Source organism: Macaca nemestrina, chromosome 10 (assembly GCF_043159975.1).
Source record: "Macaca nemestrina isolate mMacNem1 chromosome 10, mMacNem.hap1, whole genome shotgun sequence".
Lineage (NCBI taxonomy): Eukaryota > Metazoa > Chordata > Mammalia > Primates > Cercopithecidae > Macaca > Macaca nemestrina.
Genome location: NC_092134.1, coordinates 134,417,280 through 134,442,237, shown reverse-complemented (window position 1 = coordinate 134,442,237; position 24,958 = coordinate 134,417,280). Strand labels below are relative to the sequence as shown.

The 24,958-nt window shown below is 36.2% G+C and overlaps 1 protein-coding gene and 1 long non-coding RNA gene across 2 annotated transcripts in view; one reads left to right on the top strand and one right to left on the bottom strand.

The window, feature by feature from the left end:
* The window catches only part of LOC105499950 (uncharacterized), a 186,778-nt gene that overhangs the window by 117,709 nt on the left and 44,111 nt on the right, over positions 1–24,958 (bottom strand). Inside the window, exon 3 of the long non-coding RNA XR_011608603.1 lies at positions 16,129–16,244. This is a non-coding gene — a long non-coding RNA (uncharacterized lncRNA). The remainder of the gene's footprint in view (positions 1–16,128; positions 16,245–24,958) is intronic.
* Positions 21,044–22,181, top strand: LOC105499949 (taste 2 receptor member 10). The gene has a single exon (XM_011772847.3). It carries the CDS (start codon positions 21,131–21,133, stop codon positions 22,052–22,054), a length of 924 nt encoding a protein of 307 aa, XP_011771149.1. The 5' UTR covers positions 21,044–21,130; the 3' UTR covers positions 22,055–22,181.

Sequence of the window (24,958 nt, the reverse complement as noted above, 5' to 3'; positions counted from 1 at the left end):
GAAAGATATATCTGAAAGTCCTTTGACATATACTCTTCATAAACAAGTAAGAAAATACTTTTGCCTAGTAAAGACTACTTACTTGAAATTTGACCATTTATTTATCCAGCTGCTTATTGGCATGGACTTACAGGTTCATATTTGATTACTATCATTATTTTAATGCTCAAATTGTTCCAGATCTGTCAAGTAAAAAAGACTTCAGGTTGGTTGCTGCCTTTAGAATCCTTCATTTATCCTTTGAGAGTTTGATTATTAAATGTTTTGAGGTTGTCTTCTTTGGGTTAAATCTGCTTGATGTTTTATACCATCTTCTATTTGAATATTTATATATTTATCTTGGATATTGATATTGAAGTTCTCTGATATTATACCTTTGAATAAACTTTCTACTCCTATCTCTTTCTCTAGCTTCTCTTTAAGGCCAATAACTCTTAGATTTACCCATTTGGGGCTATTTTCTAGATTTTATAGGTATGCCTCATACTTTTTCGTTCTTTTTTCTTTTGTCTCTTCTGACCATGTATTTTCAAATAGCCTGTCTTCAAGTTCATTCTTTCTTCTGCTTGATCAATTCTGCTATTAAGAGACCCTGATGCTTTATTCAGTATGTCATTTGCATTTTTCAACTTCAGAATTTCTGCTTCTTATCCATTTCCATCTCCTTGATAAATTTTTCTGATAGAATTCTGAATTCCTTCTCTGTGTTATCTTGAATTTCTTTAAGTTTCCTCAACACAGCTGTTTTGAATCCTCTGCTTGAAAGGTCACATTCCCTGTTTCTCTAGGACTGATCCCTAGTGCGTTAGTTAGTTAATTTGGTGAGGTCATGTTTTCCTGGCTGGTCTTGATGCTTGTAGATGTTTGTCAGTATCTAGCCATTGAAGAGGTAGGCATTTATTGTAGTCTTTGCAGTCTGGACTTGTTTGTGTCCGTCCTTCTTGTGAAGGCTTTTTTATGTATTCCAAGGGACTTGGGATCCAAACCCAATAATGGTGTGGTTCCTGCAGACTTGTAGAGGTACTATCTTGATAGTCTTGGATAAGATATGGAAAAATTGTCTGGATTACCAGGCAGAGAAACTTGTGCTTTTCCCTTATTTTCTCCCAAACAAATTGAGTCTCTCTCTGTGCTGGGCCTCCTGGAACTGGGAGTTAGGGGACACAAGCAACGCTGTCTGTACCACCTCTGGGACATCTGGGTTCAAACCTAAAGTCAACACAACACTAAGTCTCTCCCAAGATCCAATGTAACCACTGCCTGGCTACCATCTAAGTTCACTCAAGGCCCCAGGCCTTTACAATCAGCAGGTGGCAAAGCCAGCCAGGTTTGCTTTCCTCCCTTCATGGTGGCAAGTTCCTCTGGGTCCCAGGTGGCTGCCTGGGAGCCAGGGATTAAAGTCAAAAACCTCAGTAATTTGCCTGATATTCTATTCTACCGCAGCTAAGCTGGCACTTAAACCACAAGACAAAGTCTTCCCACTTTTCCCTCCCTCTTTCACAGGCAAAGGAGCCTCTCCCTGTGGCCGCCACCACCACTAGCCCACAGGGGTTTCTGCCAGGCCACCGCCAATTTTCACTTAAAGCCCGAGGGCTCTTCAGTCAGCTCATAATGAATGCTGCCAGCTCTGGGACTCACCCTTTGGCCCAGAGCAGATCAAGAAATGTTGACCAAGAGCCTAGGCCTGGACTTGGGGAACTCCAAAAGCCTGCTTGCTGCTCTATCCCACTGTGACTGTGACTGAGCCGGTACTTAAGGCTCAAGACAGAGCCCCCATTTTCTCCCCCTGCTTTACTCAAACAGAAGGAGTTTTTCACCATAGCTGGGAATAAGTTGGGTCACACCTGAAGCCAGCACATCTCAGAGGCCAATGCCCACGGCATATTACCTGGGTATCATTGTTGGTTATTCAGGGCCCAGGCACTCTTTAGTCAACAGGTGACGAATCCTGCCAGATCTCCACTGTGACAGGGCAGCAATGAGTTCAAGTTAAAGTCCCCTAGCCATTATGCGCTTTCTCTCTCATGCATACAAATTTCTCCATGGTGTGTGGCCACTGCCAGGGGATGGGAGAGGGGTGAAAAAGCACTCCCTCTGCCCCAAGCCTGGTGTCTCAGTAGGTCCTGTGCCCCACCGTCCACTGTCTATGAGCACAGCTGAGCCCTAGGACTTTCCTAGGAATTACAGCACTTGTGGTCCAGACTGCCCCTGAAGTTCACTTAGGGCCCCAGAGCACTCCAGCTCATGGTGGCAAGTCTTGCCAGAACTCAAGCTCTGACCTCTGGGATGGGCAATTCCCCTCTGGCTAGGGCTGGACCAAATACTCTCTCTGTGGGTGGAGATCAGCCGAATACAACCTGGTTCTACTTTCCACTGTGACAAGACAGCACTGAGTTCAAGGCAAAGCCTCATAATCACTGTGATCTCTCTCTCTGAAGCACACAGATTCTCCACACCACGAGGCCACTGCTGGGGCATGTGGGAGGGGTGGCATCTCCACTTCAAAACTATCTTTTCCACCCTCTTATGTGAAGTTAAAACCAGATACTGTGATTGTTCATCTGATTTTTGTTCTTTTGATGGTGTTTTTGTGTGTAGTTAGCTATTAAATTTTTGTATTCCTATATGTAACAAACCTGCACATTGTGCACATGTACTCTAGAACTTAAAGTATAATTAAAAAAATAAATAAATAAATTTCTAAGGAGGCTGAGGCAGGAGAATCGCTTAAAACATGGGAGGCAGAGGTTGCAGTGAGCCGAGATCGCACCATTGCACTCTAGCCTGGGCAACAGAGGGAGACTCTGTCTCAAAAAAAATAGTAAATAAATAAAATAAAATAAATTTCTAAAACATAGAATCTGAAAAAGAAAATCACCGGGCCTGAAATAAACCCACTTCTTTTAAAAAATTAATTAATTTTTAAATGGGGTCTTGGTCTATCACCAAGCCTGGAGTTCAGTGGCAAGAACTTGGGTCAATGCAGCCTCTAGCTACTGGGCTCAATCGATCCTCCCACCTCAGCCTCCCAAGTAGCTCTAAGTACAGGCACATACTATCATGCCCAGAAAAAAAAAAAAAAAATTGTAATTCTTTTTTATACAGATGAGGTCTTACTATGTTACCCAGGCTGGCCTCAAACTCTTGGACTCAAGCAATCCTCCTGCCTCAGCCTCCAAAAATGTTGGGATTACAAGCATAAGCCACTGTGTCCAGCCCCCAGTTCTGTCTTAATCTTAATGCAAAGAGCCTATGCTTTGCTGCTTTCCTAGTGGGTGTAATGGGATTTATAAAAAGACAGAAACCATTACGCAGATGGGGTCTTTTATTTTGCTGGTGGGTTGTACACTTTGTAAGACCGGGGGTGTTGCCTGTTTTGTTCACTGTTCTGTCTTTACCACTCAACCCCATGCCTACCATAAAATAGTGCATAATAAATGTGTATTGAATGAAAAAAATTTTTTTTTGTATTCCTGCAGGGGCTATGAATGGTGTAGGCTTTTATTCAGCCATCTTGCTCTACCCCCAGGTTTATATTTTTTAACACCACAGTGTGTTACCTCTATTCTACTTCAAACTAAGCTTTACTGTATCATTGGAGGGAAACTGCTCGAGACTCTACATGCCAAACAGTTGTACATAAAGGGAACTTAATGGAGAAAGTTAGCTGGTCACTTCAGAAAAGTAATTCTGTCAAGGAGAAGTTTTCCTACTTGACTTTTTAGTTATTGCAGCACCTTGTTCATGAAGAGAGGTAGTCAGTTTACATAAGCTTTTAACATTTTATTTTGTTCTCTACTGGTTTAGACGAGAGAGGGTGTTGAGAATACCGTAATGATGCTTGGTACACACCATGTTTCACAGATCACTTGTGGTGATTGTATGGCTAGTGAATATTCCTCAAAGACTCATAAATACAGTTATATCTTACTTGTTTTTACTAGAGAATAAGCGCACAAAGAACACTACTAGCATGCAGTCACTTTATCCTGTGATTCCAGCCCTGTGGATCTTTTCTTGTTTGTCCATTGGTTCTCCTCAGGCTTACATTACTGAGTCTAAGTATTAGATTAAAGTGAGTGAGGAGTAGGCTGAGGAATCACTTTAAATTGAATTATTGTCACACCTCCTCCAAAAAGTATATGGATTAGCTAGAAAAGTCAAAGCCACACAAATTTCATCCACAGGAACCAGGGTTGGCACTTGGACATATTATCTTGGACACCTTTGAACATACCAATTGGTCTTAATAAGGGTCAGAGCTTTATAAGGAGGAAGAAAATGAGGTCAGTGTTTTCCTTCTTTAAACTTGCTTTCTTGTTCTCATTATTCTAAGCTACTCAGGAGGGCCTGAAGAAGTTGTCAGCTTAGAATGTAAATAGAATAGAACAAGACATAGAATACAGAAAAAGACCATGAAGAAACAAACACTATCTTCCTATTTTTCTTCTGATACATTTTAGAGATGAAATCCTAGTTAAATTGGAGTATTGTGGCCAAGGAGTGAGGAGTCACGTAGCTCAGGCCTAGTACTGCCTTTCCCTGGATAGGAAAGCCCAGAGGGCCTTAGGTGGAGAATTCACAAATGCTGAGCAGGGATCTTAAAGGTCTTGGCTGTAGCCAATTGGTGATTCCACCTAAACTGAATCTCAGGTGTCAGAATTTACAAGGAAAAATGGACAATTTAGTTGTAACTTGTTACTTTGAATTCTCTGATGAATGGATCCCAAATGTCCTGAGTGAGAGTAAAGAAAGCAGAAAACAATGCCATAGAAACTTCTTATTTGCATGTTAGCAATGATAAGTTCAGCCTTCAGTCAGCCTCATAAATAAAAAATTCAGCCTTTGTCCATGGCAAAAAGATCCATTTAGTAAATCAGGCTGATGCACGAATTACTGTTGGAAGGGTTTTCACGTTTGGAATGAATTTTATGAAGCTGCCAGTACTGTTTTCTCACATCAGGGTTGGATTTTATTTTCCTCTGGTTCTTAACAGACTCCAAAGTAAAATCCTAAGGAGGCACGCTCTCAAGAGTTCTATCACCTTTCAAAAGTCATTTGAAAACCAATATATCAGCAGTGACAGAAGTAAACGGGATTTTACTCCTGCCATATGTCAAGTGCATTTGCAAAAGTTCTTGTAACCATTGAAATTTCAGAATTCATAATAAGAATCTGGGAAAATTGATTTACTGGATTAGCAATCTGTGCTGAATGGGTTAAAAACAAGAGCATCTCCTTGTTTGACTTCATCCTCACATGCTTAGCCCTCTCCAGAACTGGTGTGATAATGTTTACTTCTTGAAGATAGCATTAGAGGAGCTTTCCAATATAAACATAATCACTGATTTCTGCTGGGGTATGAACAATGCCTTAAGTATTTGGTTTGCTACCAGCCTCAGTGTCTTCAATTTCCTCAAGCTGTCCAATTTTTCCAATTTCTTCTTTCTCTGACTGAAGGGGAGAGGAGGTAAAATTGTTTTTGTCATTCTCCTGGGGTTCTTTACATCTCTGTTTGTTAATCTTCTGAGCATAAAATGGGATATTTTTTGGGTCAGTGACTATTTAAAACTTGAAAGAAACTTCACTTGGAAAAAAATGTGTGTGTAAAACCTAGAACTTTGGCATTCAGATATTTATCAACCTGGGACCCCCTCATCCCTTTGGCTGTGCCCTTCATTTCATTTTTCCTGTTAATCTTTCCCTTTTAGAGACATAGCAGGTGGATGAAGCATCAGGCCAAAGAAATGGGAGACCTCAAAACAGAGGTTCACATGAGAGCCAGAAAAACTGATCTCTTTCATCATTCTCTTAATTGTGCACTATTTGAACACTTGATAATTTGCTCCTACTCCAGACTAAAAACAAACAAACAAAAAACAGTAATTATATTATTGTAGCATCAGTTTATCCTTCAGTTTACTATTTCAATATGATTTGTGGGAACAGAAAACTGAAGCAAGCTTCTGTGAGTCTGATAAGGCAAATTAAACCCTGCTTCAAGAACATATAAGATTTCATAGCATAGAGGAAGCTGAGGAAACTTTTCTCTGAATTCTATTAAATATCCTATGCATTTTGGCATAGATTATTCAATGTAATTCTCACAAAAGTTGTACAAAAAGATATTGAGGTTGATTTTATTTAAGTGATTTCACTATAAGATTTAGGTGTTAGGGTTTAAATTTACATCTTCCGACTTAAAAGTAAAAGATGGAATAAAGAAGAATAAATTAAACTCATTAGTCTCGATTCTGTTAGTAACAGCACCAAAATTAGTTGAGTAAATAGTCTGATATAGCACTTTATGAAGTTTTTTAATTAAGGGTTTAGTTTTTAAGAAAGAAAATTTATTATAAAAAGTAAATTATAAATAAATCTACTTAATCAGTATGAGATAGTTTTCTTTAGTAAGAAGAAAATTCTAAGAACTTTTAACAACTATATAGCTTTATATAATGTAGCAAAATTAGAAATATATGTCTTCTTAACATTTTCATTTAATAACAATAGCAAAGTTTCTGAAGGTGATAATGAAAAATTAGTATCATGAGTAAAGCATGTCAAATCACACTGAAACAAAATTTGCTATGATAAAAGTAAAAATCATAAGAAAACTAAAAAAAAAGGGTAAGTACTAAAAACATGTTATAAATTAAGAGAAAATAGTTACATCTGGAGGACTTAAACTCTGAACAAGGTGATCACATCCGTGACAACATATGCGGCTGTACCCTGTGCCCCACCTCAGTGATTGCTGTATTCTCCAATCCATATAGATCTACCCTTGATCTGCTGCAACCCTTGAAATATGGTGCATACAACCATATAGCCATGAATATAACCACTGCTAGGAAAGTCCTCTGCCATGGTCTTCCTGTGAAGTATTTGAGAATATCAAATCAGCTTTTGAAATATAAAAAGTCACCTTTAGGAAGAGGCAAAAGCCCAAATTCATATTGGAAGTTACAGAAGAAAGATATCTAAGCATCAGACACAATTCCACTTCATCTTGGTAACTCAGGACTTGGAAGGATCATGGCTGGACTTGGCAGCAGTTTTGGGCCAGCCTTTCCTATTCCTTTAAATGAAAGAGTCCTAATCATTGGTAGGGTCTTGTGTGTGTCAAGGGTTCAGTTTGTGTCAGTGAATAACAAACCAGCAGAAGTGGTTCTGGAGAAATAGTTACCAAGATAGCAAGTCAAGAGGGGTTAACTGAGTAAACTGTGTGAAAATTCCATGGTGTGTGTTCCAGAAGCTCTCAATAAAATGAGATGGATTTTCCAAAACAGTGCTATTCTAAATTATGCTATATATTACTGTAGAGAAAAAAACACTAGGGGATAAAATCTATTTACACATTTGGAGAAAATCAGGGTTACATTTAGTCTGGTTCATGTCATAAACATTTGAGAAACTCCTAAAAAATGAAGAGATAACAAGAAACTGTAATTCCCTTATTGGAACTGACAAAAAAAAAAAAAAACAAATCCTCCCTGCTCTCCTACATTTATGGGTCACTAATTTAATTACAGCCCCTTCAATCTGAGACCACAGAAATAATCAAAAACCATAAAAAATGAAAAATAAGAAAATAAAAGAAGTCATTCATGGCTTCAGGGGGAAATGTCAGGCCTTGTTTGAAGGCTTACCCTTTAAGATTGAGTAAACGAAATAAAAACAAGCTAAAAACAAAAAAACTCGAAGCAACAACAAAATATACAGCATTTAAAAGCATTCTCTAGCACACAGAAGGTGAAGGAAAAACATTGTTTTAAAGAAGACTCACCGCAGGAAATGAGGATTAATATTAGATAATAGTTACTAAATGTTTTCTATCAAATTCAAGAAAGCAATTCTATGAAAGAAGAAAAAAATGAGATAAAAATTAAAATATGAAAAGGGAACTTGTGAAGTAGACAAAGAAATTTAAAAAAAGAAGAAGCTGAATAAAACAGGAGAGAATTCATGAAACTAAACATATTAAAACATAATTTTTTTTTTTTTGAGATAGGGTCTCGCTCTGTTGCCCAGACTGGAGTGCAGTGGCGTGATCTCCACTCACTGCAAGCTCCACCTCCTGGGTTCACGCCATTCTCCTGCCTCAGCCTCCCAAGTAGCTGGGACTACAGGTGCCCGCCATCACACCTGGCTAATTTTTTGTATTTTCAGTAGAGACGAGGTTTCACCGTGTTAGGATCATCTCGATCTCCTGACCTTGTGACCCTCCTTGGCCTCCCAAAGTGCTGGGATTACAGGCGTGAGCCACTGCGCCCAGCCACAACTAATTTTTAAACCAATAAGTCATGATCTACAATAATCAATATGTTATAGATCAAAGTTCAGAAAATAAATGTAGTTGTATAGGACCTTACTTAAAACTAATAAAGGAGAATTATTAGATATGTGATAGCAACTAAATACTATGGAAGTTGTCTTAGATTTTTAAAAATATCTAAAGATATTTTTTAAAAATGATCAATTATCAACCTGCAAAGCAAAACCCAACCCTTACCTTTCACTCTCCAGAAAAAAAAAAAAAATACCCAAGAAATGTTAAGATATATTCTCTGACAGTAACATCATAACAACCAACCGAATAAAACATACATATGTGCATTCGTGAACTTAATAACATTATTTACATTTTTTTGTTTCTTCATCCAGACACACATTATTTCCGTCCCTTTCTTCAAAATTTCCACTGATATCCCAGTTAAAGCTTTTTAATTGAAATAGATTATGTCTAGGCTAATTATTCATTTATAAGTATAGTTTTTTGTAATATTCTCTGTATATTTAGAAAGGAAACCATGCGTTTTATTTTAATGTAAATTTTGAAGATTTTACAATTACTCTTTCTCACTCGTCCCATGTAAGTATGTATTTCTCAGCAAAATAACTAATATGGTCTGCATGTGGATATTTGAAAATTTGTCAGGACTTCCTTTTTGACCTACTACATATTCAATTTTAGTATCTATTCTACCTTTCCCAGATTTATTCTCTCAAGAATATATTTACTCATATAGGGGTATGTAATTTTCTCAGTATGTGTAGTTTTTGACCTATTGCTAACATTGCAGGAATTTAAGGAAAGCAACATAAATATTTGCAAACACTCATACACATAATTGTTTACCAACATAGTAGTCAAGATAGCTTATCAATGGTTAGTCTCTGAATAGATTTTTGCCCCTGAATAGATTTTGATCCCAGGGGATATTTTGCAATGTCTGGAGACATTTTTGGTTGTCACAGCTGAGGAGGTATGACTGGCACCTTCTAGGTAGAATCCAAGTATGCTGCTAAGCATCCTAAAACAGGACAGCTCCCAACAGTGAAGAATTATCCAGCCCAAAGTGTCAACAGCACTAAGGTTGAGAAACCCTGCAGTATACAATTGGAAACATTATAAACCAAGAGAAGGGGAATTATTGAAAAACCAAGTCTGGGTGCAGTGGCTCATGACTGTAATCCGAGCATTTTGGGAGGAAAATGTGGGCAGATCACTTGAGCCCAGGAGTTCAAGACCAGCCTGGGCAACATGGCTAAACCTACAAGAAAAAAATATGGAAAAAAAATCCATAAATATTTATGAAAATATGAAAAAATTACATAAATATGAAAAAATTAGCTGAGTATGGTGGCTCATGCCTATAGTCCCAGCTACTTGGTGGGGCTGAGGTGGAAGAATCATTTGAGCCCAGGAGGTCGAGGCCGCAGTTAGCCAAGATCACATCACTGCACACTTAGATAATAATGATATCGAAGAATATTATTAACATGAAAAATATGTAATTACATGTTTATTAGTGGGAAAACTATTATAGAAGAACATATTTTAATGTATTCGCCACCAAACACACTTAAAACTTTAAAGTTGTATAGGAAAGTATTGACAACAAATCTTTTTAAAAAGCTGTTTTGCTGATTTCCAAGTTTCTGTATAGATCATGACCTTATCTGAGTTAATTTTAAAATCACTTAAAGTTTTCACTTCCTAAGTGGTTGTCTGATGCCTGAGATTCAGTTACCCTGAAAGCTTTACCCACTTTGCACACAACTTTGTTTCCTGGTAAAATGAAAATTCTTTTTATACTACTATGTGAGACTGCATCTTACTTTGTGTGGTAACACTGGAAGTGAGTGTTCCTTCAAAAGAGTAGAGACAATCTAAGGACTTTGGTAAAGATGCTAAAATAAAATGCTTCTGTAACCAGAAAGAAAATTAAAATATTAAAATTAGTGAACATTAAATACAGAGTTATTATATCTACACAACTTAATATTTTTCTTTTTATTTCTGTATTACAGACTTCAGCGTGAAGTTAAAGTTTAATAAATATTATTGTGTGATTTGGAAAAGAAAATATTTTCTCATTTATGTTAACCTTCTATACTAAGTGAAGTTTACACAAATAAAGAGAATTACTCAGATTAATTATTAATATGTGTAATAAAGTGACTTAAAATACAATATTTTATTATATGCATCAACCTGTCCCTGGAAATATGTATATATTACCAGTATTTTGAGGAGATGTATTAGTTAGAAAGCTTTTAATTATAAAAAGAGAAAATCTTGTCTTGAACTCTTGTAAACTATAAAGAATGTGATCAACTCATGTAACTAAGCATCTAAGGGAGAGAGGGTCCCAGTTACAGTAATATCAGGAGCTGAATGCCATGACTAAGGACCCAAGTTATTTCCCTGTCCACTCTGCTGAACTCAGAATCTTTGTCCTAGAACTCTTTCCTCTGAGGTTATTATAGAAGACAACCACCAATGGCAACTGGGTCAATTTTTGTAATCATGTCTAGCCAGAATGAGAAAAGCCTTATTTAACCATGAGTTATAAATCTTTCCTTTCAATATGTTGAAGCCATTTAGGACCTGATCCCACGCTTGGATCAAGGACCTGTTGTCAGTACAATGTCATGAATCGATTGACTTAAATGGAATAATCAGAGTTCAACTCTGAAGTGCGGTTTGGAATGTTTACTTAACAAAAGCATTGTTTGAGGTCCCCAATCCTCAGTTAAAATAGATATGAACAAAAATTAATAGAATTTGAGTGAGAAGGAAAGTGTAAAATTATGACAAGAAGCCAATATAACATTTTCCAATAACAAGAACAGAATTCAGGCTTTTAGTCATCGTAAATATAAAGTTATAGCCTTTCAAGTGGTAAATAGCACCATGTCTGAACTTTAAATCATTTTATAAGCTTTACAAGTCATTTTCATGAAGATAATAAGAGCTCTATTTCACAGCAGACCTGGATGCCTTAAAAAGCAGGATCCGAAACAGAAACAAAAGAAGAAAATCATCTTGTCTACCACCAGATAATTTGAAGGCCAGTGTTATCAGCAGAAATATTAGAGACAGAGAATTTCTCTCTCCAAGCTTGCTACCTGCTCTGTGTGGGAAAGAGAGTTTCTGGGGTGCCAGCTGAGTTGGTGTCCCTGTGTGAGACACCCATGGGAAGCCATGGGCTGCCTCTGAGGAGAAAAGTCTCCTTATCGCCTTCATGTATTTATGCCCAGAGAGCATAACTGCTCAGCAGCATTCCACAGGTTGCTCAGGGAGATCACACTCCCTCGAAGCAGTGGAATATAATCAAACATCTTGGCTCCTCCTGAAACCTGCTCCCACCATTTCAGTCCCGATAAGTTAAAGATCTTAAGTAGTTTAGACACACGCCTTTGGTCAAGGAATTTCACAGAAACCGACACTGCTATACATCTTATCGAATGACTCATGAGTTCTCCTTCACTGATTAATCCTTTTCCTCATCCCTTCCTCCCCCTCCCATCTGCCTTAAGAACAAAGAGCTTATAAACAATAAATTGGGCAGAGCCCGAGAGCTCTGCGCCATGAGCAAGGCTCCGACTCTCCAGTACCCTGGACCTGCCTTTTAAATGCTTATTACTTATTCTGTCTCTTTCTAACTCCTTTGTCTCCGCCGGACTCGGGGTACGCGCTGAGTGGTGTGAGGCTGGTTTCCACAACACTCTGGAAGCATCTTCAGCATCTTAGTAAATGGGAAATTCATGAGGCAATTTTGGTGAATGGACAGTTAGGGCCGGTTGATTGAATTGATGGGATTGCAATCAGAATTCTCTTTCGCCTATGTCCTCACCAGCTTGGCCATATCCAGAATCTACTTGTGAATAATACTACTGGGTGGTTTTCAACTTGTACTTGATCCAGACATGCAAGTCTCTGATTTTAAAAACGTATGTGTGCTTGTGCATGCGCATGCACTTGTGTGTGTGTGTGAAACAGTTCTTAGTATTACCATGTCCCTGTGATTGAAGTCAATGGAAAACTACAATAACCCAAATTAGGCAGGGCCAAAAACCTTCAGGAATGAAGACTTGCATCACCCCATTAGATAAAGAGCGACAATCAGCTTGTGTTAGTTCGTTTTCATGTTACTGATAAAGACATACTCGAAACTGGGAATAACGAGATTTAATTGAACTTACAATTCCACATGGCTGAGCAGGCCTCAGAGTCATGGCAGGAGGTGAAGAGTACTTCTTACATGCAGCGGCAAGAGAAAAATGAGGAAGCAGCACAAGTGGAAACCCCTGATAAACCCATCAAATCTCATGAGACTTATTCATGATCATGAGAATAGCATGGGAAAAACTGGCCCCCAGGATTCAATTACCTCCCCCTGGGTCCCTTCCACAATGTGTGGGAATTCTGGGAGATGAATTCAACTTGAGATTTGGTTGTGGACATGGCCAAACCATATCATTTCGCCCCTTGCCCCTCCAAATCTTTTGTCCTCACATTTCAATACCAATCACACCTTCCCAACAGTCCTCAAAGTCTTAATTCATTTCAGCATTAACCCAAAAGTCCATAGTCAAAAGTCTCATCTGAGACAAGGCAAGTCCCTTCCTCCTATGAGCCTATAAAATCAAAAAGAAGTTAGTTACTTCCTAGATACAATGGGAGTACAGGTATTGTGTAAATACAACCATTCCAAATGGGAGAGATTGGCCAAAACAAAGGGGTTACAGGGTCCATGCAAGTCCAAAACCCAGCAGGGCAGTCAAATTTTAAAGCTCCAAAATGATCTCCTTTGTTCCAGGTCTCACATCCAGGTCTCGCTGATGCAAGAGGTGGGTTCCCATGGTCTTGGGCAGCTCTGCCCAAATGGTTTTGCAGTGTACAGTCTGCCTCCTGGCTGCTTTCATGGGCTGACATTGAGTGTCTGCTGCTTTTCCAGGCACACAGTGCAAGCTGTCAGTGGATCTACCATTCTGAGGTCTGGAGGACAGTGGCCCCCTTCTCACAGCTCCACTAGGCAGTGCCCCAGTAGAGACTGTGTAGGGGCTCCAATCCCACAATCCCCTTCCGCACTGCCCTAGCAGAGGTTCTTCAGGAAGTCCCCACCCATGCAGCAAACTTTCGCCTGGGCATCCAGGCCTTTCCATACATCTTCTGAAATCTAGGTAAAGGTTCCCAAACCTCAATTCTTGACTTCTGTGTACCCGCAGGCTCAACACTACGTGGAAGCTGCCAAGGCTTGGAGTTTCTACTCTTGGAAGTCACAGCCCAAACTCTGCGTTGGCCCCTTTTAAACAAGGCTGGAGTGGCTGGGACACAAGGCACCAAGTCCCTACGCTGCACAAAGCATGGGGACACTGGGCCCAGCCCATGAAACCATGATTTCCTCCTAGATTTCCGGGTCTGTAATGGGAGGGACTGCCACGAAGACCTAAGACATGCCCTGTAGACATTTTTGTCATTGTCTTGGTGATTAACATTCAGCTTCTTATTACTTATGCAAATTTCTGCAGCCTGCTTGAATTTCGCCTCAAAAAATGGGATTTTCTTTTCTACTGCATCATCAGGCTGCCAATTTTCTGAACTTTTATACTGTTTCCCTTTCTAAATGGAATGCTTTTAACAGCACCCGAGTCAGGTTTTGAATGCTTTGCTGCTTGGAAATTTCTTCTGCCAGATACCCTAAATATCTCTCTCAAGTTCAAAGTTCTACAAATCTCTAGGGCAGGGGCAAAATGTCACCAATGTCTTTGCTAAAAACATAACAAGAGTCACCTTTGCTCCAGTTCCCAACAAGTTCCTCATCTTCATCTGAGACCACCTCAGCCTGGATTTCATTGTGCATATCATCATCGATATTTTTGTCAAAGCCATTCAACAAGTCTCTAAGAAGTTCGAAACTTTCCCACATTTTCCTATCTTCTGAACCTCCAAACTGTTTCAACCTCTGCTTGTTACCTAGTTCCAAAGTCGCTTCCACGTTTTCAGGTATCTTTTCAGCAATGTTCCAGTCTACTGGTACCAGTTTGACTATTGGTTCATTTTCATGCTGCTGATAAAGACATACCAAAACTGGCAACAAAAAAGGTTTAATTGGACCTAACAGTTCCACGTGGTTGTTGAGGCCTCAGAATCATGGTGGGAGATGAAAGGATCTTCTTAAATGATGGCAGCAAGAGAAAAATGAGAAAGAAGCAAAAGCAGAAACTCCTCATAAACCCATCAAATCTCATGGGATTCATTCACTATCACAAGAATAGTATGGGAAAGACTGGCCCTCAGGATTCAATTACCTCCCCCCTGGTCCCTCCCACAACATGTGGGAATTCTGGGAGATACAATTCAAGTTGAGATTTGGGTGGGGATACAAACAAACCATATTACAGCTGAAGTGGAAGAAAATGATAAATACTAGTTACAACCATGCAACCAGTTGCAGAAAAAAAGATTATAATTGTTATGAGTATTTATCTTTTATTTTGTTATGGAAATAAATATATACATAGTTTATAAAATATCTATTTTTCATCTATTATTCCCTTATAATGCAATATAACATACGTTAACTGAGTTACAAGACATACAGAAGAATGAACATCACCCAAAATCTGTTAGAGGTTTTTTACAGTAGGTGAAAAAACTTAATTTTCCTTTTTTCATGAAAAATGAATTTAAGGATGGCAGTGGCAGTGGCAGCATGAGCGTAACCAGCTCTGACAGTGGGGAAAGCAACTTACAAAGGCTGTTCTGTGGCAGGAGTTTGCCTTTATCATCCTATTCTTGGTTTTTGTCTAATACTAATTTTCAAGTGTACTTATCAATTCTATGAGTTACCCATACCCTTCCAACAAACTATTTTTCTAATTAAATTGATTAAAGTTGGTTTCTAGTTATGCAACCAAGAATCTTCATAAGTATTGTGAACTACTTGTTGTGGGGAGGTAATGCTAGCTTAATATCTTAAAATTTCTTTTTTTTTAATTTAGTAAAAATTGTGAAAGGACAAAAGAAAATAAAGATGAATGTTTAATCTTGAGAAGAAGACATTTTTAATCATAAGGGAAGTGGCTGAAACCTCAAAGGAAAAGGTAGATGTGCCAAACTACAAAAACATGTACAATGTGTATACATTATATAAAATAACAACAAAAAGCCTGTAAACAAAATTCAGACTAAACTGATGGCTAAGGGAAATCAATTACAGAATAAAAACTACCTTCCATAAAATATGAGTGATATGGTTTGGAACTGTGTCCCCACCAAATCTCATGTTGAATTTTAATCCCCAATGTTGGAGGAAGCCCTGGTGGGCGGTGATTGGATCATAGGATGGATTTCTCTTGAATGGGTTAGCACCCTCCCCTCTTGGCACTGCTCTCATGACAGTGAGTTCTCATGAGATCTGGTTGTTTAAAAGTGTATAGCATCTCCCCTTCTTGTTCTCTCTTGCTCCTGTTCCCTTCATCTGACATGGCTCGATCCCTCTTTGCCTTCCAATATGATTGGAAGCTTCCTGAAGTATCCCCAGAAGCGGAAGGTATTATGCTTCCTGTACAGCCTGCAGAACCATGAGCCAAGTAAACTTCTTTTTTTTTTTTTTTTTTTTTTTTTACAAATTACCCAGTCTCGGGTATTTCTTTATAGCGGTGCAAGAACAGACTAATACAATAAGCAACTTCTTGAAAATTTTTAAGAAAATGTGAGCAATGAGTAGAAAAAGAATTAGAGGCCATATAGAAGTAGCTTACTAGGGACTTGGGAAAACATTCCCCAATACTTGGAAACAAAGAACTAGAAAAGTGATGATGGTCACTCACCAGAGTACTGTGTAAGGGTTCAGAGCAATTCAGGAATCCTGCTGCCCAAGTCAGTCTCCTGCTTTTATTACCATTCTTGAAGGGGGAGAAGAACAACGTGGAGATGGTACTATTGTCTACCAAAACAGAATGAAATGAGAAATAGAAATAAATAGTATTCAGATTCTAAAATAATTTAGAAATGATACCATATGCAAGTAAATATTCAGATAACACGAGTTTTCCTACATTTCAACCAAAATTCATTAGAAAATGTGTTGTAACAATATTTTCCCAATTCTAAAGGTGACAAAAAGCATAGCTAGGGAAATCTGTTAAGTAATAAATAAGGACTATATTTGTTAAAATTATGAAACATTATGTGAATTATACCAAAGAATATCCAAGAGGTATACCATATGTCAAGATTTAGAATTAGCTACAAAGTGATGCCAAACCTTTATAAATTATAGTTTTAATGAAATGCCATCCAAAAATGGATTTTGTTAGAAAATTCACAAAAATATTTCAGCATTTTAGGAAATGTAAACATGAAAGAATTATAACGTTTTTGATTTGGCCTCCTTTTCTTTCTCCTTCCTTCCTTCCTTCCTTCCTTCCTTCCTTCTTTCCCTCCCTCCCTCCTTCCTTCCTTCCTTCCTGTAAAAAGGAACTTTCATTTTGGGTTAAATGTGGAAAGTCACAAAAGGCTATCACATCCATCTTAAAAATGAGACATTTATTGAGAACTATTTTGTTCATTGGAGTATAATTAATCTTAGCAAAATTTCCACATGCACTTGAAAAGAATGGTTGGTCTTCAGTTAGATATAATTTTGTAGAAGGGTAAACTAGATCAAGTTTCTTGAAAGTGTTGTTCACGTCTTCTCTATTTTTACTGGTGTTTGTTTACTTCTTTTAACAATTACCGTGAGAGAGTTCTTTATTCCATGTGTTACTACGACAAAGTACCTTAGACTGAGTAGTTTATAAACAATGGAAATTTATTTTCTCACATTTCTGGATGCTGGGAAGTTGAAGATAAACATGTCTCCTGAGGTCTGCTCTCTGCTTTCAAGGTAGCTCCTTGTTGCTGCATCCTCCAGAGGAGAGGAATGCTGTGTCCTTACACGGTAGAAGGTGAAAGGGCAAAAAGGATGAACACCTCCCTCACACCTCTTTTATAAGATCATTAATCTCATTCATGAGAGGTCTGCCCTTATTACCTCCTAGAGGACCCATCTCTTAATACTGGCATACTGGCAATTAAGTTTCAACATATAGACTGTGGAGGAGACACATGCAGATCACAGCAAAGGGGTTTTTAAATCTTTGCTATGCCTATCACTTGCTTTAATTCTGTTGATTTTGCTTTATTTATTTTGAGTCACAATTATTAGTCTGATACACCTTCAGGGTTGTTAAATATTTTTGATACATTGAATATTTTATCATTATACAACATCCCTCTATTTTTCTACTTGTCTTGATAATATGGCCACTTTGAGAATAGAACTAGTCCTGCTGTTTATGGTTACAAATTCCATAGTATAGCTTCTTCTATCCCTTTACATCCAGTCTATCTGTGCCTTTATGTTTAATGTTTTATCTTCCAACCATAACATTTAATTGTGCTTTCGTTTATTCATTCTGATGATCTCTATCTTTTAATTAGTTTATCAAATCATATTTAATGCAATTATCAGTATGGTTGGCTATAAGTCTTGCATTTTGCTCTATGTTTTTCATTTATCTCACTTGTTTTTGGCCCCCTGTCCTTTTTCTGGCTTTCTTTTGTGTTAATTGACTATATCTTTAATTATTTCATTTTAATCTATTAGCTTTTAAAACTTCATTTGTTATAATGAATTATTCTTTTATATATTGCTGGATTCTATTTTGTTAACATTTTGTTTGGAATTTTTGCATCTACATTCTGGCTATATTAGCCTGTAATTGTCTTGTAAGTGTTCTTGATGAAATTTTGTATAAAGCTGTTCACAGTATTGCGTTATCATGAAAGATTATACACAAGGATACGTAACTGTACATTATATAACATTATACAATATATATATGTATATGTGTGTGTGTATATATATATGTACAGAGAGAGAGAGAGATGAGGTCTCACTCTGTCACCCAGGCTGGAGTGCAGTGGCCCAATTATAGCTCACTACAAGCTCAAACTCCTGGGCTCAAGCCATACTTACACCTTGGCTTCCCTTACAGGCACACACCTCCATGACCTGATAAATTATTTATTTTTATTTTTATTTTTTAGTAGAGATAAAGTGTTACTATGTTTCCCAGCCTGGTCTCAAACTCCTGGGCTCTAGTGATTCTCCCACCTGGGTCTCCCAAACTGCTGAAATTACAGGCATTAGCTATCACACCCAGGCTGTATTTTTGTTATCTCTAAGGACTGTAGTAATTTGTATTTTCTTTTGACCAACATTAGTATATTACTGTATCTAGTTCTTTTCTTTTGGTGATTTCTGCTGTTACTATAATTTCTTGACTTCAATTTTCTTTCACTCTTAATTTTCTAGCTTCTAGAGATGAAAACAAAATTCATCTGTTTTTAGCCTTTCTTCCTTTCTAAAAGATGCATTCAAGGCTACAAACTTCCTTCAAAGAATGGCTTTAATGGGATTATGTAAACTTTAATAAGTCATTTCTTTATTACAGGTTGAGTATCCCTAATCCAAATATCTGAAATTTGAAATGCTCCAGAATCTGAAACTCTTTGAGCTCTGTCATGACACTCAAAGGATATGCTCATTGGCACATTTTGGATTTCAAATATTTGAATTAGAGATGCTTAATCAGTATGATGTGAATATTCCAAAATTTAAAAAAAAGAAAAAAAAATCCAAAATCCAAAGCGCTCTGGTCTCACACATTTCAGATAAGGTATACACAACCTGTATTATTTAGTTAAAAATATTTTTCTAATTTTTGTTATTTCTTCTTTGACTTGAGTATTTAGAATTTTTTTGTCTTAGTAAATTGTTTCTTTCTCTAGTTATCTGTTTATTATTGAACTTAATTTTATTCCTTTGAATTCAGGGAACATTCAACACTTGTGAGATATTCTTTTGGATTCACATATGATCACTCTTGATAAAAACAGTCTATGTGCACATGAAAATAATATGAGTTATTTTACTGTTGAACACAAGTTTGTCAATTGTTTTTTCATATATTTTCCATCTATTGATTTTTGGTATGTTTCTAGGCTAAGCTATTGAGTTATATATTTTACAGTCTTTCATGATGATTATAGATTTGTCTTATTTTTCCTTTTCTGTAAATGTTTGGTAGTTTATCTGGTTCATAAATTTTTGGGATTACCCTATCTTTCTGTAGATTTGAGCATTTTTATCACTATAAAGTACACTCCCCATTTATTCTCTAATGATGTTTCCTACCTTAAAGCCTGCTTTATATAATATTAATATAACTATGCCAGATTTATTTTGGATAATGTTTGCCTGGCTTATTTTTCCATAATTTTACTTTAAAGCTTTCTTTTTATATATTATATTGTGTTTCTTGTAAGCAGTATATGGTCAGAGTTTTAAATTCTTCTTTGTTAATATTAACTTTTACTTGGAGTATTTAGTTCATTTACATTTTATATAATTATATTCTCCATTTCTAGAAGTTTTTCCCCAGATGTTCCCATTTCTTTCTGACAGTCTCTTGCTGCTCTTCTCTGAAATTTCATCTTGTGTTTTGTAAACAGTGTATACATTAGCTAATTTATCTACACATATTCTTAAATCTGTCAATTTCAATATGCACAGTCCATGAGAATTTACTTTTCCTACTTACTTTTGGTTGGTTTGTTTTGATTTTCTATCATTTGTAGTCTATTCCTATGCTTAATTTAACTTTATTTTGAAATCATTGTGCAATTTTATTTATGGTATTCATGCCAGGATAAACGAGAGAAGGTCTTTTTTTCTGCAAACCTTAGTTTATTCATTTTTAATGTAAATACAAAAAATAGTCGCTCTTTTAAAGGATTGAAGGCTTATGAAATTAAGATGAGAAAAAAATGACCTTAAGATACTTAATATAGTGCTAGGAATATAATAAAAGCTCAATAAATGGTAGATTTCACTTTTAATTTCACTTTTAATTCTTAGATCAGTATGTTGATTTACTTGTTTCCTGCGTCCCTCATTAGAATATACACTCTATAAATCACACAAGCTTTGAGATTCTGACTACCACTATACTCCCTCAAAGATCAAGAGAGAGTTTGTTCTATCTAGATATTCAGTAAATACTTGTTGGATAAATGAATGAGTGCCTGTAAACAGTAATGTGTTAAATGAAGAGATTATTCCTGAGCCTTTCATGTCAAGGGTAGTCAACATAATCTTCTGCATTCAAGGGTGTAATAACCATGAGTATAAAACAACAGCAACAGTTTTGTGATACATTTGTGAAACTTGTCATACCCAGAGTTGAGCTTAAATTTTAATTAAAAATTAAATTCATCATTTAGAGTAGGTATCTACAATGGCTAAATTTGTTTTTCACTTCTACATAGTATTTTCTTTACAAATATAAATTGATTACAAATGACATAAATAATGATTTGATATTTTAAAAGATAAAGTCAAGTATTTTGTTTCTGTTTTGCATTACATTCTATAGGTATATGTTTGGCACTCCTTCTCTACAATTCACTTTATTAAATGTAAAGTAGTCTCAGCAGGACATGTAAAATCCATGAAACACAAATTTTCATTTGCATTTTAACAAATTATAGATAGGCATTCAGTCTGAACATTCTCTAGACTAGCCACGTTTTATAGATATATTTGGAAAGGTCTTCATTGAGAAATTTCTAATTCCATCATAAGCCATTACTGGGGCAATTTCAAGTCTTTATATAACAAATGAGAAGAAAGTCATGCTTCCATCAAGCAGCCAATATATGCCTCGTTCTGCAACAGGTAATCTAAGATAGACGTAACAGAAGCAATATTAAGAATTAGCAGATATGCTAAGTGTAGTGGAAGGCATCTTCATTTTTGTTGTAATTAGTGAGTCAGTATTTGCGGTTTTAGGGAATGGATTTATTGGACTTGTAAACTGCATTGACTGTGCCAAGAATAAGTTATCTACAATTGGCTTTATTCTCACCGGCTTAGCTATTTCTAGAATTTTTCTGATATGGTTAATAATTACAGATGGATTCATACGGATATTCTCTCCAGATATATATGCTTCTGGTAACCTAATTGAATATATTAGTTACTTTTGGGTAATTAGTAATCAATCAAGTATGTGGTTTGCCACCAGCCTCAGCATCTTCTATTTCCTGAAGATAGCAAATTTTTCCAACTACATATTTCTCTGGTTGAAGAGTAGAACAAATAGGGTTCTTCCCCTTCTGATGGGATTCTTACTTATTTCATGCTTACTTAATTTTGCATATATTGCGAAGATTCTTAATGATTTTAAAATGAAGAATGACACAGTCTGGCGTCTCAACATATTTAAAAATGAATACTTTGTTAAGCAGATTTTGCTAAATCTGGGAGTCATTTTCTTCTTTACACTATCCCTAATTACAAGTGTTTTGTTGATCATTTCCCTTTGGAGACACAACAGGCAGATGCAATCAAATGTGACAGGACTGAGAGACTCCAACACTGAAGCTCATGTGAAGGCAATGAAAGTTTTAATATCTTTCATCATCCTCTTTATCTTGTATTTTATAGGCATAGCCATAGAAATATCGTATTTTACTGTGCCAGAAAACAAACTGTTGCTTATGTTTGGAATGACAACCACAGCCATCTATCCCTGGGGTCACTCATTTATCTTAATTCTAGGAAACAGCAAGCTAAAGCAAGCCTCTTTGAGGGTACTACAGCAATTGAAGTGCTGTGAGAAAAGGAAAAACCTCAGAGCCACATAGACACCTTGGGGAGATATGGATGTTCCATGAAAAGAATCCAGTGAATAAATCCTTGAAGATCTGTTTCACTGCACTGCATTCTTGCTTTGTTTTTTAAACTGTGTCATTAAAAATCACTGAAATCTTCCATAATTGTTTTGACTACATTTCAGGGAATCTCGTCTTTGAGGAGATTTTAATCTCACATGCAAACTCAGTGGCTTAGTCAGCTTCCCCACCCTGCAACTTCTTCCTACAAACTTCCTAGAGGAAAACCATCAGCCTGGAGACTATTCACTATAAAAATTATAGCGGTGAGAATAAGCTCTAAAATAAGACTTCTCGTTGTGCTTTACCTGACTTTTCTGAAGCAAGGACACCTATTCTCCAAGAAAACCCAAAGAAAAAAAAAAAGAAAGAAAATTAGATCAATCTTGACATTTAGAACATGGAAGTGAGGATAGATGGTGGTGCTTCTTTTCAGTATGCTATTTTAATTATTTAAAGGGTTATTTTTTTCATTTTTTAAAATCTAACATCCTCTTTTACTGGTGTATGTTTGATGTGTAGCAAGTAGTCAGAGTAATAGACGTAGTTCTGTGAAATATAGCTAGGGAAACAAGAGTCTAGTTGAGGGATAGGGGATCAAAACACTGATGAAATAAATATACTCTTCATAATCAGTGATTTGAGATAAGGCAGATTATGAACCAATTAAAGTTGAGTAAAGATTTTTCTAGAAGCATAGATCCAAAGGCTGCAAGATTCAACGCAGTCCCTGACCAAAGGACACAAGATGAACACAGGGTAGAATCTGTGTGAAATATGAAATGTTCTGTCTTAGAGCTTCATACACACACACACACACACACATGCACACACACACACGTTTATCTACACAAACTTGCAGTCACAGGCATGTTTCAAATTTTGGGTTTTAAAGTGAAATTTTATGTCCAACTCAGGTTATAAACTCAGTGACTTATTTTGGCAACTTCCAAAAGTGCCTTGATCTCATACTTATGGCCTAGTAAGTGAAATATTCCCAAATATAAGGACTTAATTCATTTTCTATGTCAGGTTTCCAAATCAATATTTTTATATTTTTAAACTATTGTGTTTAGAATGTACAGATAAAGAGATAGCAGAAAAAAGAAAACCCAATGCTGCTGCCTATTTCAACCAAATATATTGGCTTATTGGAAATTATACTGTAAAAAGAACTATGTTCTCCATATAGATTATGTTGATAATGTGGAATTTATTCATTTTCCCATGTTTTCAAAAATTACTTATACTAATCATTTTAAGGGGTACATAACTCCCCTTGCAAATATACAATAATATACTTAATGTTTATCATATCATTTGCATTTAAATTGTCTTCAGTTTTCCACGGTTAGAAATAAACATAATATGAGTATTATAGAGCATGAATACTATTCATTCATATGAATACTATTTGAATGCTAACTTGGCTAGGTATTGAGGACAGAGTAGTGAACAAGACATCAATATAATGGAAAATATATTCTAATGGAAAACAAATGAATAGCTAGCTAACTTAAACAATTATATTTATGATATTGGGAGAGAAAAACTATAGGATGTTGACCTGACCTGGTCATGGGAATGGACAAGATGTCACTGAGGTTAATGGTTTAATTTGATATCTAAATAATGTGTAGGAGTAAGGTGGACAAAGGAGGAGAAATTTGGGGTGGGAAAGTATCATGTCGAGGTCTTGAAGCAAGAAGGAGTAGAGGGTATTCCAGAAACTAAAGGTCCAGTATGACTAGTATATAGACAGAGTAATATGTAAATTATTTTTAAGGAAAATTCCAATGGGGAGAAATTTGACAAATTCCTTGCAGAACTGATAAATTGCTCTGTAGAAGTAGTAAACCTATATGTTAATAGTGAAAAAATATACATCTTATTCCAGTCTCGAAATCAAGCAGGTTATTATTTTTAATGTCATTACCTTGATTGCAAAAATATCTTTACTTCACATATATTTACTAGTGCAGTTAAGCATTATTACAGGATTAACCAATAGCATATACACTTTGGGAATTGTTCATTGTTTTTTCCTTATTTGTTCATGTCATAGTTTTTCTTACCAATTTTGTGACTACTTTATACATTAACAGTATGCCATATATGTGTTATGATTTTTTCTTAATTTGCTATTTAGTGAGTAATTTAGTTTGTAATGTTTGGGGAAATAAGTGGATAATTTACATGATCTCATATTGATTTATGGTTTCTTCTGCTATTTTTGCCGATTTTAACTTATTTTTACTGATACCTGTTCCTTTCATCAAAAGCTCCATTTTCTACTATAAAACACAGTTTTATTGCATCTAAAATTAGCAAACACAAAAATATATAAAGAAGAAATTGATTATGCACATTTGCAGTACTCAACTAACCATTGTTAACATATTTCTACATATATTGTAAAATAGATCTCAACATAGATAGATGACAGATAATAAGCATGTTACTTTAAAAATCTGTTTTGATTAGATTTATATATAAACTGGATGACGAGGTTATCTGTGGATATTGGGATTACAGATAATTTTAATTTTCTTGTAGTATTACGTAATTTTCTATGTAATAATTTATGTCATATGAAAAATACAATTAAATAAAAGATGAGGCACGTGAAAAAATATGTTTAGTAATACTTGCTTTGAGAAACAAGGGAAAGAAAAAGAATCTTCCCTAGCATTTGCACAGACTGCATAAGCTCTAATTCTGATATCTGCTGCGTTTGTAGCTCTGATGACTAACTTTGTTGTTTGTACTAACTTTTGATTATATTGGCTTGTTCCTCACATGTTTTATGATTTTATTTTGAACTCAGTTTTATTAGAATATTATCTGTGGGAATTCTTTGAGGTCAGGTTTACAGTG

Coding starts and splice junctions, on each gene's coding strand:
- LOC105499949 (XM_011772847.3), top strand. CDS start 21,131: ATGCTAAGTGTAGTGGAAGGCATCTTCATTTTTGTTGTAATTAGTGAG.